Source organism: Alosa alosa, chromosome 14, assembly GCF_017589495.1.
Source record: "Alosa alosa isolate M-15738 ecotype Scorff River chromosome 14, AALO_Geno_1.1, whole genome shotgun sequence".
NCBI lineage: Eukaryota > Metazoa > Chordata > Actinopteri > Clupeiformes > Clupeidae > Alosa > Alosa alosa.
Window position 1 is genome coordinate 27098837 of NC_063202.1, and position 15000 is coordinate 27113836.

General features: G+C 45.7%; 1 protein-coding gene across 1 annotated transcript in view; it reads right to left on the reverse strand.

Annotated features, from left to right (window-relative positions):
• Nucleotides 1-1217: 1217 nt before the first annotated feature.
• The window catches only part of tshz3b (teashirt zinc finger homeobox 3b), a 39875-nt gene continuing 26092 nt past the window's right edge, over nucleotides 1218-15000 (reverse strand). The window contains exon 3 of the mRNA XM_048262760.1: nucleotides 1218-6225. Coding sequence (XP_048118717.1) covers nucleotides 2819-6225 — 3407 coding nt within the window. The 3' untranslated portion in view covers nucleotides 1218-2818. The remainder of the gene's footprint in view (nucleotides 6226-15000) is intronic.

Below are 15000 nucleotides of genomic sequence, written 5' to 3' on the forward strand. Positions count from 1 at the left end.
CTTGTCTTGATAGCTACACATTGTCTCCTTGCACAATTGTTTTGAACCTTAATAAGCCCGACTGACTCCGGCGTGCAGGGCTGTGCGAGAGAAGAGAAAATGGCTTTCTTACACTTCAATTTCACGCATATTTTCTTTGCGACTAATGAGAGCCTTAAATACAGCGCCAGACTTCAGGCAGTGCTGTGAAGGCTGACATTTTCACACACAGCCGCACCTTGTCACCACGGATGAAGTCCCCTCTACCTGGTAGGTGACGTGTGTGTGTATGTGTAGTTTAGTGTGTGTGTGTGTGTGTTGTTCTTTATGACAGAACTGACGAGACGCATATTCAGCACCTACGCATAAAACCTCACTTTCCTTTTGAATGAAATAGTCATTAAAATTCCCCATCTACTGGCCCTCAGCTGCTCCTGCAGACATCAGGCGCCACTAGAATATATATTTTTTTCCCTCCTTCATCTAATTGTTGAGCTGTGTAAAACAGAACTTCAAAGTCACCATCCTCTGAATGCAGCATTGTTGTCATCCTCCATAAAGCCCAAACAAATCTATCCCCATAAAATGGAAGTCTGGGCTAATTACAGTGCTGTGAGTAAAATGGTGAAAATGAGACAGTTAATGCCAGGGTTTATGCAATTATCTGCTACATCTAGACTTGCCAGTGGAAGAGAGGGGGCTGGGGATGGGCACACTTCAATTCATATGCTCTGATGCAGCCCCTGTGAATCCATACTGTGCCACTTGCTGAATGGCTTTGTTTCATGGGAAGAGGTGACATAGCGAATACGGTTTAAGTCTAACATTGCATCTCACGCTAGCCTCTCAAACAGCTAGCCTCTTGTGTGCTGCACTATTGCTGAATTCACTGTCTGGAGCATTGCTATATGTTATATAAACTAACTGAGGGAAAAGTCACCTCAGCCTGACTTTAATTCCACCCTCTCCCCAAAATTGTTCCACACACAATTTCTGCTGCAGAGGTTTTTATCTGACACAGGTCTCTAATTTGGGAGCGATGCTGATGTTACCATACCGGTAGCCTAGGGGTGTATCCAAATATTTCAGAGAATAAAGTGGACCACAAGCTAGCATGCTCTCATTTTCTCCTGTCCTCTGAGTGTCCAGGTCATGGTCTAAATTCTACCTGCGCATGCCTATTCACACCAGTTAAACACTCCTTCAGACATACAGTAATTGTGAGACAGAACACATAGTTATTGCAAAAAAGAACAATTTCATTTTTAATGCTGCAGTAGAAAAAAGGTTATATGAAGTCATATAATGGGTGCTTCATTGTCAACAACAACAAAAACAATGGCACAGAATGCATAACAGTGTCTGTGCTGTTTACATGCCAATATTTTACACATAAGATTCCCATTCACTGGCAGCTGTCAGTTACTTCAGCAAATTAACTGCCAAAAATGTAGCAGAGCTGTCAATTGGAGTGTAGGGTAACCATGGTTACCTTTCATACCCCCAACCCCCACCTCCCAAAAGATAAAGCTGCAGTGTGGAATTATGGGAGAGTAATTAGATGGAAAAAAGTTACCAATCAAAAAGGCATTCTACAATATGAAACAACAACCAAGACTGCTTATAAATAAGAGGTTACATTGTGGAATTCCCTCCTTGCTTAATAAAGTAACATCTTTTTTGTACAACCTTTCTTTTGTAATGTTCAAGAAATGTTGGAGCAAGTCTTGCACAAGAGGTTTAACCCTTTGAGCACGAAGTGGAAATAAAAGAGTTTCTTCTTTCTTCTTCTTTCAGTTTCATATCATCTGATTAAATAACATATTTATAAAACTATTGTGCAAAACAATTTCATTAATGTCTTCATATATTGTGCACCAGTAGATAGTCATACTCCTCTTAAATTAAAAAATATAAAAATGATGCATAATTTAGACAGAAATTAGTTATAGTTTTTATGTACAATTTTTACATAGACCTGAATTCATAAAGGCCCCTGATTTAAATGAACTAAAATGCTGCAATTTGAACAATTTGCTTCATACACAGTTGATTTATACGTAAGGAGTCAATATAAATGATAGATCAGACCAATTAGGTAAATAATTTGGCTTGTCCCAAATTCGCATCATCTTATCCTATTTCAAATCCTGTAGTCTCTTAACCTCTTCATGTTTAGATTTTAAATGTTGAAGTGCTAGGGCGTACTCAGAGGGTTAAAGTTCATCTGCTGCACCAGCACATATAGATCACGTAAATAAAGAAAAATAAAGAATTAGAAAATAAAAATACAAGTAAACGACAGAAAAAAAGGAGAAACAGAAAAGTGCACCAGATTTAGTTATCGAATATTTAACTAAACTGTTTCAGCAATGCATGCAGCTTCCTGCATCTCAGCGATGCGACAGAAAAAAGAACTGAAACCAATTTACACAACTTTTAAATACATATCACTTCATTTTTAAAAGTTATTTTTTTAAACCTTCATATTTTTAACCAGTGACAACAGCACCTCTTTAGTCAAGACTGCACATTTAGAAAATTATCCTTTCTTTTTTTCTATTTTTTGTCTCTTTTTGTAAAAAGAAGAGAATTAAAAACAAGAAAATTAAAGTCTCTGGGTCAGAGGATTTTTTTTCTCAGAAGGGGAATTCAAAATCATGTGCCGAAACTAAACAGTAGTTTTATGGCATCAATGTGCAGTTTGTTTTTCATATTAATTTTCAGGTCCTTTTTTAAGACATATCTGTCAAAAGGCAAAAGAGATAGAGAGAAAGAGAGAGAACAAGGAGAGAAACGATAGAGATAGAGAACAAGCTCAGTCTGTCCAAAAACAGTGCTACTGCTTTTCCAGTTCAGTCACATACAGAAGGTGGTCCTCTGGAGATTTCCCATGGGTCTTACTCAGGTGGAGCTTAACTGCGTGCTTGCTGGCAAAAGTCCGATTGCACAGTTTGCACTGGTATGTGATACCATTGCCCTCGTCCTCGGGGGATGGGGAGGGGGAGTGCACAAGGGGACTGGAGAGGGACTGTGTGAGGGCATGGGCCTGGGCCGACAGCAGTTTTTCAGAGAGGCCCTTGGTGTGGTGCGAGATCTGGCTAGCAAACTGTTCGCCAGAGAGTTTGGCCAGGTCCCTGAGCCTGAAGCCCAGGTGTGACTCGAGATGGCTGACATACGTGGATGGAGAACGGATCTGCGATGCACAGTCGCTGCAAAAGAACACAGGGTGCCCCGAGTCCAGGTTCTTCAAGAACTTGGTGCCGCCGGTTCTCCGGAGCTGGTACTTGACATTGGCAAGCCAGTGGCTGATGGTCGTCATTGAGAGCCCGGTGAAGCGGGAGATGTGCATGCGCTCTTGGGGACTGAGGTCTGACATTATGTACTTGCCGTCACCTGTTTGCCGGAGACTGGCGGCAAACTGGGCCTGCAGGATGAGCAGGTGTTGAGGATTCCAGTTGGACTGCCTGCCCTTGCGTTTCTGGACCGGGGAGATCTCCTCAGGCTCATCTGGGGTGGCTCCCTCAATGTCAGAGCGCTCTGACAGGCTGGTGGGGGTAGATGACTTGGAAGCGTGACTCTCTGTAAGGTTGCGAAGCATGTCGGAGATATCTGAAAGGGCGTTTTCGCGCAATGGAGAATTGGACATGAAGGAGGCCATAGCCGATGACGCCTTGGTCATTGTCACAGTGGAAGAGGGAGAGATGGACGAGGGTGTGGAGGTGGTAGACGACAGGGCTGCTGATCCCAAGGAGCTGCTCTTGTCACTCTTGCCTTTGGTCAGGTCGATAGGCTGGTCATTATTCACGTGGTAGAAGTAGCGGTCCAAGTGCTCGTTTGATTTTTTGGTCTGGGCTGGGGTGGAGGCTGCCACCGCAGCCTTTTCGGCCAAGCTGTTGCTCATTTTGAAGAGCATGCTCATCGGGTCCAGGGAGGGCAGGGCTGGTTTGGCTGCTTTGCCAAGATGGACATTCATGACAGACTGAAGCGCACTTAGAGGGTTGACAAACGGCTGCTCTGGAGGGTGCTCTGTGATGATAGCTGTGCTGCTGCACAACGAGGAAACAGGACTTTTCACTTTGTGGTCAGTTCCATTCTCCATGGGCTCTTTACTGTGGGTCTCACCGTTTGTCTCCTTATGAGTGGCTCCTGCTCCAGTGCTCTCGGGAGTTTTGGCTCCTCGCCTTTCTTTGGGGGACTCCCCCTTGGCAGACTCCCCGGCTTCACTGCTGCATGGTGAGGGGGTGGTTCTTCTGAGCGGTGATGCTCTGGCTGGAGGTTCTCTCATCTTCTCCTCCACCTTGGCCACCTTTTCAGTGACTTTCTTCACAAGTTCTTCCATGGCATGGAAATTGTTCTTGGGAAGTGGTGAGTTTTGGCTGCTGGGTGGAGAGATCAGAGGTTGGTTTTTGGTTGGGGACAGGATCTCATTTCCAGAGAACATGTACTTCAAAGGTGAACTTTTGCCAGAGCTGCCCAGGGAGAGCTTCATCATGTTGGGCAGTTGATAGGCAGCGTGAATACTGGGATATCCTCCCCAGGTTGGAGTGCCATTCTGTGCTTTGTTGATGGCAGATGTCACAGTGTTCTCGAGTGACTTGAGGATGTCAAACCCTCCCTTGGGGCTTTCCTCCAGGTCCTCCTCTGTCAAGTAGGAATATTTAGAGGAGACATCAAACTTTTCTTCTACTTCATCCTCACCATTTTTCTTCTCTTTGTTGTTTGAGCTGCAAGTGGTTTCCTTGGTGCACTCTTCCTCTTTCTCCTCCTTTTTGATCTCCATGGCAACAACTGGGGAGATGCTAGCTGGAGGAGGGGGTGGCGCTGGTGGTGGTGGGGAGAATGTTGTGGCAGCCAGTGGCACAGACTGCACCTTCTCCTCCCCAGAGGAGGGCACAACATTAGGTACTGGAGTTGGGGGAGACTCCATGATCGGTTTGCCCTTCTTGATGGCCGAGTTGGTGACTTTAATGAAGTGTCCAGTCACCATCATGTGGGCTGTGAGCTCCTGCAGTGTGTCATGGGAACTTCCACATTCCATGCACTTCAGGATCTGTGACTTTCTAGACTCAAACTGCCAAGCGTAACTGGCTCCATTCTGGTGCCCATACCGGTTGTTAGGAGTGATGTAAGGATTGGAGCCCTTATGCAGGAGGTCATTGGAGTCTGTCACAGCAGGTTTAGGGGTTCCTCCATTGGAATCTGGAGAGCTCGGGAGGTCCAGCTCAATCGGGGCTCTCTTGCGAGCTGAGGAAATAATCTTGGCAGCCACTGGGGTCACAGGCTCTTTGAGAGGCACTTTCTGGTAGTGTTTCGTCTTAATCATGTGGACACTCAAGTCTTGGAGGGACTCAAAGGAGTGACCACAGTACATGCACTTCAGAACCTTCTGGGCATCCTCCTTGCCTTCCATCTCTAAGAGCGAGCGCTTCCGGGGCTTAGACCAACGTTTGGTCCCCTCACTATCTGTCTCATGGTTATCATCGCGGTAATGACCAGTCTCATTCATGTGTACGGTGAGTTCGACCAATGTGTCGTAAGCAGCACTGCAGTCCTTACAGCGGAACTTGCTGGCACCTGTGAAGATGGAGCCGTAGAGCTTGGTGCTCTGCCGGTAGAGCTGCACAGTGCTGAAGAGGTTGGGTTCTGCGGCTGGGTGGCTCAGACGGTTCTGGTTCTGGGAGACCTGCTGTAGGGTCTTAGCCACTGCTGACTGGTGCCAGTCATAGCCTCCGCTCCCACAGCTGCTGCTGCTACTGCTGCTGCTGCTGCTGCTGCTGTGGCTGCGAGCGGGCTTCTCTGCTGGAGGCTGGGTGAGGTTCAGGTTCAGGGAGGACCAGTAGGAGCTGGTGAGGAAGCTGTTGTAGATAGCCTTCATCTGCTCCAGACTGTTTGGGCCAGACACTGTGGGCTCCTCTCCAGTGAGGGTGGCGGCTGCCGCTGCTGCTGTGGCCATCATCATGGAGGGGGTCGATGACATGGAGATGAGGGGTTCCTTGGCCATGCTGTCCTCCTCATTTTTGACTGATGCACTCTCAAAGTCAGACATGCGGTCACTAGACTCGCTGAGGTGCGACTCGCTGTCCATCTCATGGCTGGAGAAGTCGGCGACAGGGGAGTCCTTGAGGATGAAGTCCTTGTCCTGGCACACAAACTTGACACCAGACTCCTCCTCAATGGCGGAGTCTTCTCCATCCACATCTTCATCAAGGAGGGCAGCCTCCTTCAGCTCTTCAGGAACATATGCTGTAGATACATAGGTTAAGGGATTGGGGTGGAGAAAGAGACAAAAAATATTATTAGCACTTTGTCCACTGACAAATCTCATATCATATTCTGAATTCCTAAATTGCCCAGTAAAGCACAATTGCCAGAAATGCAAGCCCTTGCTCTCTTCCTTCTCACTGACAAATAAAACAATCACTCAGACTATTTCATACCATAAACTGTTGCTGTAATTCCTTTTTAACTTTCCTATTGCATTACATTTCCAAATGGAATAAAGCTGTATTGCTTTGTGCCTTTGTTCTGTATCATGGTAAAGGAGGCAGACACCGGGAGAAAGACAGAAAGAGAAGAAAAAGAGGAAGAAGGGGGGAGAGAGAGAGAGACAGAGAAGAAAAAGAGGAAGAAGGGGGGAGAGAGAGAAAGACAGAGACAGAGACAGAGCGAGAGTCTTCAAAACCAACTTGCCACCTTATTCTTCTCAAGGGGCAACAGCTTGAAATTAAAACTAAATTTGAAATTAATGAAGCACATTCTGGAGGTGGCATTCGTTTCTGAAGTAATAAATTACTTGTATCAACCTCCGAGACAGCAGTTCCTGTCTGTCAATTAATGTGTCTTGCGCTTCTTCTTCAGCCTACAATGCATTTCCTTACAGAAACACTCACTATTTAAATTAAGCATGCATTCAGACTCATTACCCAGCCCAGGCCTGCATCTCGTAAATAAAAATGAATGTATGTACATTTCCTAGGAAATAAAAGGCTAAAAAATATCCCAGAACAAAACACATTTACGTCAATTACAGAGATTAGAAAGCTGAAAGTTATTATTTACTGGTTAGCCCAGAGAGCCAATTTTCAATTCACATCTGAATCCACCCTCTAGTAAAAAAAAAAAGAATGTAGAGGAGGCAAATGAAATAATAAAGGAAGCAAAAGTATAAATTCTTGCCATTCTTATTTCAGTGTGTGTCCAAACTGAGGGAAGGGGGAGAGCAAGAAAGGCTTAAATTTGGCTAATTCTTGAAATTCCACAGTTTAACAGTTTATCACATATTGAGCAGGTATGTAAACCATGGGGAGAATGACAAAGAGAGCACTGCCTCTGCACACTCATCTCAGCACACAAAGCTTCTACTTCAATTCAGACACTTCCACTATACACACAACGCCTTTATTTCTGAGAGAACCGCTATTCCAAAACTACTGTACTCCAAGGATTGACAACAAGCATTTAAAACTGCAAATAAAATATTTTTTTACTGGATTTCAAGAAAATAAAGATTTTATAGTCAAAACAACTTTTTATAACCTACTTGCAGATGTAGTATTTTTTTTCTATCAGAAATAAAAAAATATTTGAGAAAGTTTAATTACTGTAGCCCCATTGTCAGAACATCAATGGTGTCAATCATCCCAACAGACTCATCTGTCTCATTGTCTGAATTTCTGTGTGTGTGTGTGTGTGTGTGTGTGTGTGTGTGTGTGTTTAAGCATTGGGCAGGTGGTTGGAGGTGTACAAACTACACCAGCAGACAAATGAGGTCATGAAAAAAAAGTGCTGTCATCACAAGGGTACTCATTTTGTTGCCGTTGGCGATGAGACGCCCAGGGATAAACAAAGGGAGAGAGGGAAGCACCTTCACCGTCATCCCTCTTTACTGTGTGTGCTCCTGCCTTCAGGCACAGCAAGTGGCCTCTCTGTCCAACAACAAAGCTGCACAGGTTACCAGTTACCTCGGCAGTCAACAAACAGCCAGTGTCGCACAATGTTGACTTCTACTTGCTGTACAGGGAACAACCTTATGGGGCTAAGGTGGACAATCTCAAGTATGTTGGGAGAAAGGAAAATATGATTACATCTTGATTTCTTTCGCGCAGCTACTGACACAGAAATTGTTATTTTTGTTAGATGGAGGTATAAAATGATATCATTAACATTCAACAATGTTAATTTGTGTGTCTTCTTTTCCCATTTCTGGCACCAATCATGAGCAAAGGACTTTGAAGAGGTCCATTGCCTGGGATTCATTCTAACTCTCAATCTCTCTTACACACAAACACTGACACACACACACACACACACACACACACACACACACATACAAACACACACACACACACACACACACACCTGAAAATTGGTGACATCAAATAGTCCCCTCAGACAATTGAACATTCAACTGAGATCATGTAGCACACACACGTACACAGGCAAAGAGGCAAACACACACACACACACTACCATCTGTTCCACATCAGCCAAAACGACAGCTGTTTAAGAGAACAATGGCTTCGTTGAGGAAGCAGTCAGAACGGCATTCACATCAAGGCCAAACAGCGATGTAAAAAATCTCCTTCCTCCCGATACATGCCTCAACTTAAACCTGTTCAAAGTAATTAAAGCTGGAGCCCCGCGAAGACACACACACACACACACACACACACACACACACACACACACACACAGGAGGAAGAGGAGCACTCCGGAAGATGTGGCATCCTGCACCACCACTTTCAGCCACACTACACATAAACGCTAGGTCAACCTCAAACATGATCAGTCCATCTGATTAACATGTAATTAAAATGTGAAAGTAGACCAAGCAGATGACTAAAGGGATGATCGAAAAGACAGAGAGAGAGAGGTGCTAAAGAGGTATAGAAAGAGAAATTATTGTTTTGATGTGTTCTGACTGAAGCACTTTATTCTTACTATCATCCATGCTGTTGTCCCTTTTCTGATTATATTTAAGGGCAGTAAACATGGAATTATACCCACTCTCTGATCTCACCAACTGGCAGAGAGAGAGAGATAGAGAGAGAGAGAGAGGGAGAGAGAGAGAGGTGAATTTAAATCATGGAGTATGTGGTTTGAAAGAACCCTAGATTTCACACACACACACACACACACACACACACCATCACCACCATGCTTGCCACTGGCTCCGGTCCAGGCCACGGGGCCCCTGAAGTGGCCAGAGACGGTGTGCTCTAGCTGGGAACAATATTGAGTTTTCATCCCTGGGCCCTTCTCAGGCCAATGGTGCAGGCAGAGCCAACACAAGTCCATGCAGGTGCTCTTTTAATTAGAGAACAGGATGGAGGGGAGCGTGCAACAGAGTGTGTGTGAGCGCGCGCATGTGTGCGCGTGCGTGTGACAGCAGGAGGGATGCAGTGCAAATGAAAATACGCTCCCAATGAATTGGCACTAGATGGGCAAGGCTACTTTGATCTAATTTACACTGGGACAGAGAGAGAGATGCCACAGTGAGGTGCAGCATTTGAATATGAATGAAAGAATGAATCAAATGAATGAAGGAATGAATGAATGAACATGAAGGCACCTGCTCCTTCAGAGATGCTGAGTGATTCTGAAGGCTTCGTGAGTCAGGAGTGAAATTGCAACCATCACCGAACTCCCTTATTAACTCTTAAGTGTCTGTTTATGATCCAAAACATCATCCACACTAATTACTGCTTTATGTACTGATGTGCACACATATAAATGTGTATGTTTTAAGGCACATATTTGTGCCATGTGTGTGTGTGTGTGTCTGTGTGTATGTGTGTGTGTGTGTGTGTGTGTGTGTGTGTGAGTGTTGGTGTCTGTGAGTGTCTGTGTGTGACTTACAAACCCTCGACATTTCCAAACACAAGATAAGATGCAAATGAAACTGACGAATATCTGAGGGGGAGAGTCATTAGCACGTTCATCCCTGTGCGCAGCAAGGGAAACTCAGCTGTGTAAACATATCAACGGAATGAAATAAATAGAAAAACAAATAAATAAATAAACTTTTCCATATCAAGTCAACCTCCTCCACCAAGACCTGATAGTAATTCGATGAGCCTTCTTGAAGGATGTGAGACACTATCTGCTGGTTAGGTGAATACCTTTGGGTGTAGAATGGAGAGGAGGGGGGTCTGAGGTGCAGGGTAATTAAACCTGCTATATATAGCCCCTAAGCCCACATTTATAATGTGAGGTATCTCTCTCTAATATGGCACTATCTGCGATGTGATATCATTAGGGGGGAAAATGGTTTGTAGCCTTAAGCAGACAGTCTGTCGGTGAGGGTCTGGAGAATATGAGATAGTACCAAACCCTGTCGCCTCGCCGCCTCTCCAAAGTCCTTTCCCCTCCCTCCCTCTCATCCCAGCTATCCTGACCTGTGTTAATGAAGTTAATTGAATTTGAGATCAATAATGCTTAATTATTGCGATTTGACATGCACAGACAAATTGGTGGGGAGGCCATGGTGTGGGAGTGAGGGTGTGTGAATGTGGGTGTGCACAGATCAGTGTCTGAGATTGTGTGATTGTGTGTGTGTGTGTGTGTGTGTGTGTGTGCTTGTGTTTGAGGGTATGTGTTGCTGCTTGATGTGGGCTGGGTGGTGGGGTCTGGCTGGCCGGAGAGTGAGAGAGAGGGGCAGAGAGAGAGAGAGAGAGAGAGAGAGAGAGAGAGAGAGAGAGAGAGAGAGAGAGAGAGGGATCGGCGAGGCGTGCCATCGATTCCAGAGAGACGCCCAATCGACCCAGACGCCTGACGGATGGAGCCCACTCTCCAAGGCTACGCATAAAACGCTCCCATAGACCACTCTAACCAGCCCCTCTGCCACCGCTGTCCAGCCCCTGCCCATAAGCGCCTATTGAGATGGATTAAAAAGAGCAGTGTAGCAGAGAGAGACAGACAGAGAGAGGCAGATTGAGAGAGAGAGAGAGAGAGAGAGAGAGAGAAAGAGGGAGAGAGGTGGAAAACAAAAAAGGAAGGAGAGAGGAAAACAGAGACAGCAGAGCAAAACATTTGGGAGCGAGTGAGAACATGAGAGGAACTCCGGGTGTATGGGAGTGAGAGAGGTGAAAAGTCCACACTCACCACCACCGCATGTCAATTCACAACAAACCCAAACAGAAAGAAAGACCTTTCTTGGCCTTGGAAGTGCTCTGTGGAGAAAATGCTTTTGCATGCTTGTGTCTGAATCTGCTCAGACTGACTGAGTATCTGTCTGTGTGTTAGTGTTTATGTTTGTGTTTGTGTGTTTCTAAACAAAAGCACAGCAAAAAGAGTGTGTAAACAATGATACCCTCCTTGAGTGAATACCAACAACACTAGTATCAAAGCATGTGCAAGTACATACATAGTCATGTAAACGTATGTTGTTTTATGTTGTGCATGCTGACTATGAGGTTCAGAGGATAACACCTGCCGTTGATGAGGGCCTGTGGGGAGCTGGAGAGAGGGCAGGGTTACTCTGCCCTGCACAGCTAGCACTCAGCTGGGAGCACAAGTACACTCGGGGCGTCACATCACAACACACAGCCAGCTACCCTAACACAGGCTCCACCCAACCCTGCTCCACTCCACCTCCTTGGAGCCCGGCAGTCGTCTCTGCAATGGGCAACTCCGTTCAAAAAATATACACACACCAGTATCCTCATGTAGACAAATAAATACACTAACACACATAATCAGTGGGCTCATGTAACACAAACATACACAGACACACACACATACACAAAAAAACAAACACATCTAAACACACTAGCGCACCCTGTTTCCTCTTGACTGAGCTCAGCTCGAGATGAAGTGAGTAGGGAAGGGGAGGCGATAGCCCCTCGGTTTCTGAGCAGGGTTACAGCGAGATAACCTTCACAGATACAAAATAATGGTTTAAGGGGGGGGGGGAAACAGGTTGTCGCTTCAGAGGCAGGGCATGCATAGCTGACAAAAATATGCATGCATACCATGACAAAAATATGATCCTGCCTGAGAAATCACCCCGTCAACCATCAAAGCACACCACTCCAACAGCCATTTTGAATTCCGATGCCATCCAGTTTTTACATTCCGGATTTACTTCAGAGCCTCAGTGCCAATCTATGCTGGGACTGATAAGGTTATTTAGAAGGATTCTGAACAGGATGCTTCACTGAGGAAGTCTCCTTAGAGAGAATTTCACCTTTGTTATTGACCCTGGATGTTGATTTATTGTGTGGATGAGACAGTACGATGTAGATGTAGACTCATACTGTCTCCCATACACACAAAGCTGTCCACCACTGCCTGTGGAGGACCAGGCTTACAAACAAGCCTTTCATATTGTGGCAGCTGTGTGGTCCTGCTTGATATTTTTCTCCTTTTTAAAAGCACAGAATTAGGTGTGGTCCGTCAAAGGAATCAAAAGCTATAATGGCTTTTACACTGGGACAAAAAACCCTCAAATTATTGCTAAAAACGTCCACAGGCAAATGAGGGGCCTAAACACAATGTGCCCTGAGTCTGCTCTAAAAGCATTCTAAGCCCTTGTGTGATCCATCCTGCCTCCAACAGAGGCTCATTCATGGGCCGACCACGGCGACCTGAAATTGATACGTCTTTTCTCGGCGACGAGCCGATCCCCGTACCGCCATTCAAATGCACCGTGATTCGCGGAGGCGGTGGCAGCGGCCGGCGGATTCCACAGAGTGGTCGTCTCCAGCCCACACAATGCATTATCTGACTCACACCGCACCTCAGTCAGCACCACTGTGTAGCAGCACACACACACACACACAAACACACACAAACAGAGAGAGAGAGGAGAGAGAGAGAGAGAGAGAGAGAGAGAGAGCCCAACTGCAGCTTCCACAACAATAACACTGCTCATTATTCCCAAAGTCAAAGCGAGAGAAACGCAATCAATATCAGATTCATTCTTCCTTTCTTTTCTTTTCTTTCTTTGCGATTCTTTTCTTCTCCTTCTATTCTTTTCCGTGTTTCAGGCGTCTCTCTGACCACCCCTGCCGTGTGACCCACACATGTGCAGCAGAGAGGAGGATGGGGAGAGGGAGGCAAAATGGAATACACAGAAATGTGTGTGTGTTTGTGTGTGTGTGGAGATAAAACTTACATATGTGACGTGTATTTTACAGATATAGATATTGTTACTAGGGGATTTCGAATCCTTAATCAGTTAAAAGAAAAACAAAAGGCTTTTCAATCAATCATTTTCCAAATGTAATTATAGAACAGCTGGAATTTTCCACATTTGGATTTTAGTTGGATTTATTTTGGACATAATTATTTTGGCTATCCTCTACTATGTCAATAAATAAATGACACGCATTACATAAACGGAGACCGGTGCAGTTGTGCGTGTCTGAGTGTGTGTGTTTTCTGTACTGTGCTAGCCTTCATGGAAATCATTACACTGAATTCACTTTCTGCATCTCCTAATTCTTGTGTCTTTCTCGTGCCTTTATCTGTCCCGTCGCTGCATCTCGGCATGCCTTTGTACAGGGTTACTCAGCCAGAGTTCATTAATTAACACTCACTGGGAGAGACAATTATTTAAGATGTTTCTGAACAAGAGAGCGATTGAGCTGTAGACCAAAATAATGGGAAAAATCACTCTCTCGTTCATGCAAACTGTCATGCACACAAACTCACATACACACGCATACACACAATTACACACTAATATGCAATTCCATACAAATAAACACAAACCACAGACAAACAAAAGACTAAAAATGGCAGCTCTGAAAATGGCACAGTCTTTTCGACAAAGCATTAACAAATTAAACAGTTCCCCTCGGAATAACATATTAAACTCGGCTATCTGGAAATGCCTCAAACACGTCAGTCGCGACCGGCACAACCCCTTGTTTGTGTTACACGGCATGTTCGCTCTGCCAAGCCTCGACCAGTATTTCAAGACACTCTTATGGTTGACCTATACCATGGTCCAGCTCGGGTTGACCAGGCTGGAGGTTGGTGAGGGGGGAAAGTTCTCTGTGGATCATCACTATCTGACCCCAATGACCTGCCATTTACAGGAATGTTGGGGGAACTGTCTGTCTGTCTGTGTATCTGTCTTTAGTCTGTCTGTGTAGCAGGTGTTTCCTGCATGTGGAGGTGTGTGTGTGTGTTCTATTGTAATGTAGAATATATCACATGAGGTTGTGTGATTGTGTTGTTTTGTTGTATGTTTTGTGCGCATGATGTTTGTGTGTGTGTGTGTGTGTGTGTGTGTGTGTGTGTGTGTGTGTGTGTGTTTGTTTGTGTGTGCATGCATATGCGTGTGTGCGTGCATGTGCGTGTGTGTGTGTGTTGTTGTTGTTCACTGCTCAGGGGTTTTAGCTCACAAGCCAGGGGCAGGGCTGTGTGTCGTGTGGCTGGTGCCGCTTCAGAAGCCATAGGCAGCCTAGCGAGACACACGGAAGCCACCCAGACCAGGACAGCACAAAGGGACATGGCAGGCAGGAGAGGAGAGGAGAGAGGGAGGAGAGAGGAGAGGAGAGGAGAGAGGGAGGAGAGAGGAGAGGAGAGAGGAGAGGAGAGGAGAGAGGGAGGAGAGAGGAGAGGAGAGAGGGAGGAGAGGAGAGGGAGAGGATAGAGGAGAGGGATAGGAGAGGAGAGGAGAGAGGAGAGGAGAGAGGGAGGAGAGGAGAGGAGAGAGGAGAGGGATAGGAGAGGAGAGGAGAAGAGAGGGGAGAGGGGGGAAATGAGAGGAGAGGAGAGGGGGGAGATGAGAGGAGAGGAGAGAGGGGGGTGCCAGCCCTTCACCCTCACACACACACATGCCTCTCCTTCCTCTGCTGGTCAAAGGCAGGCCAGGGACCAAGGGCTGTCATGTATGTATCAGAGCCCCTGGGCTGGCACCAAGCATGCCACCACTGCTATGCACACATTTCACCTGTGTGTGTGTTTGTATATGTGTGTGTGTGTTTGTTTGTGTGTGTGTGTGTGTTTGTGTGCATGTGTGTGTGTGCAACCTGCCTTGACTGTTGTGGTAGTTTACAGCAGGGC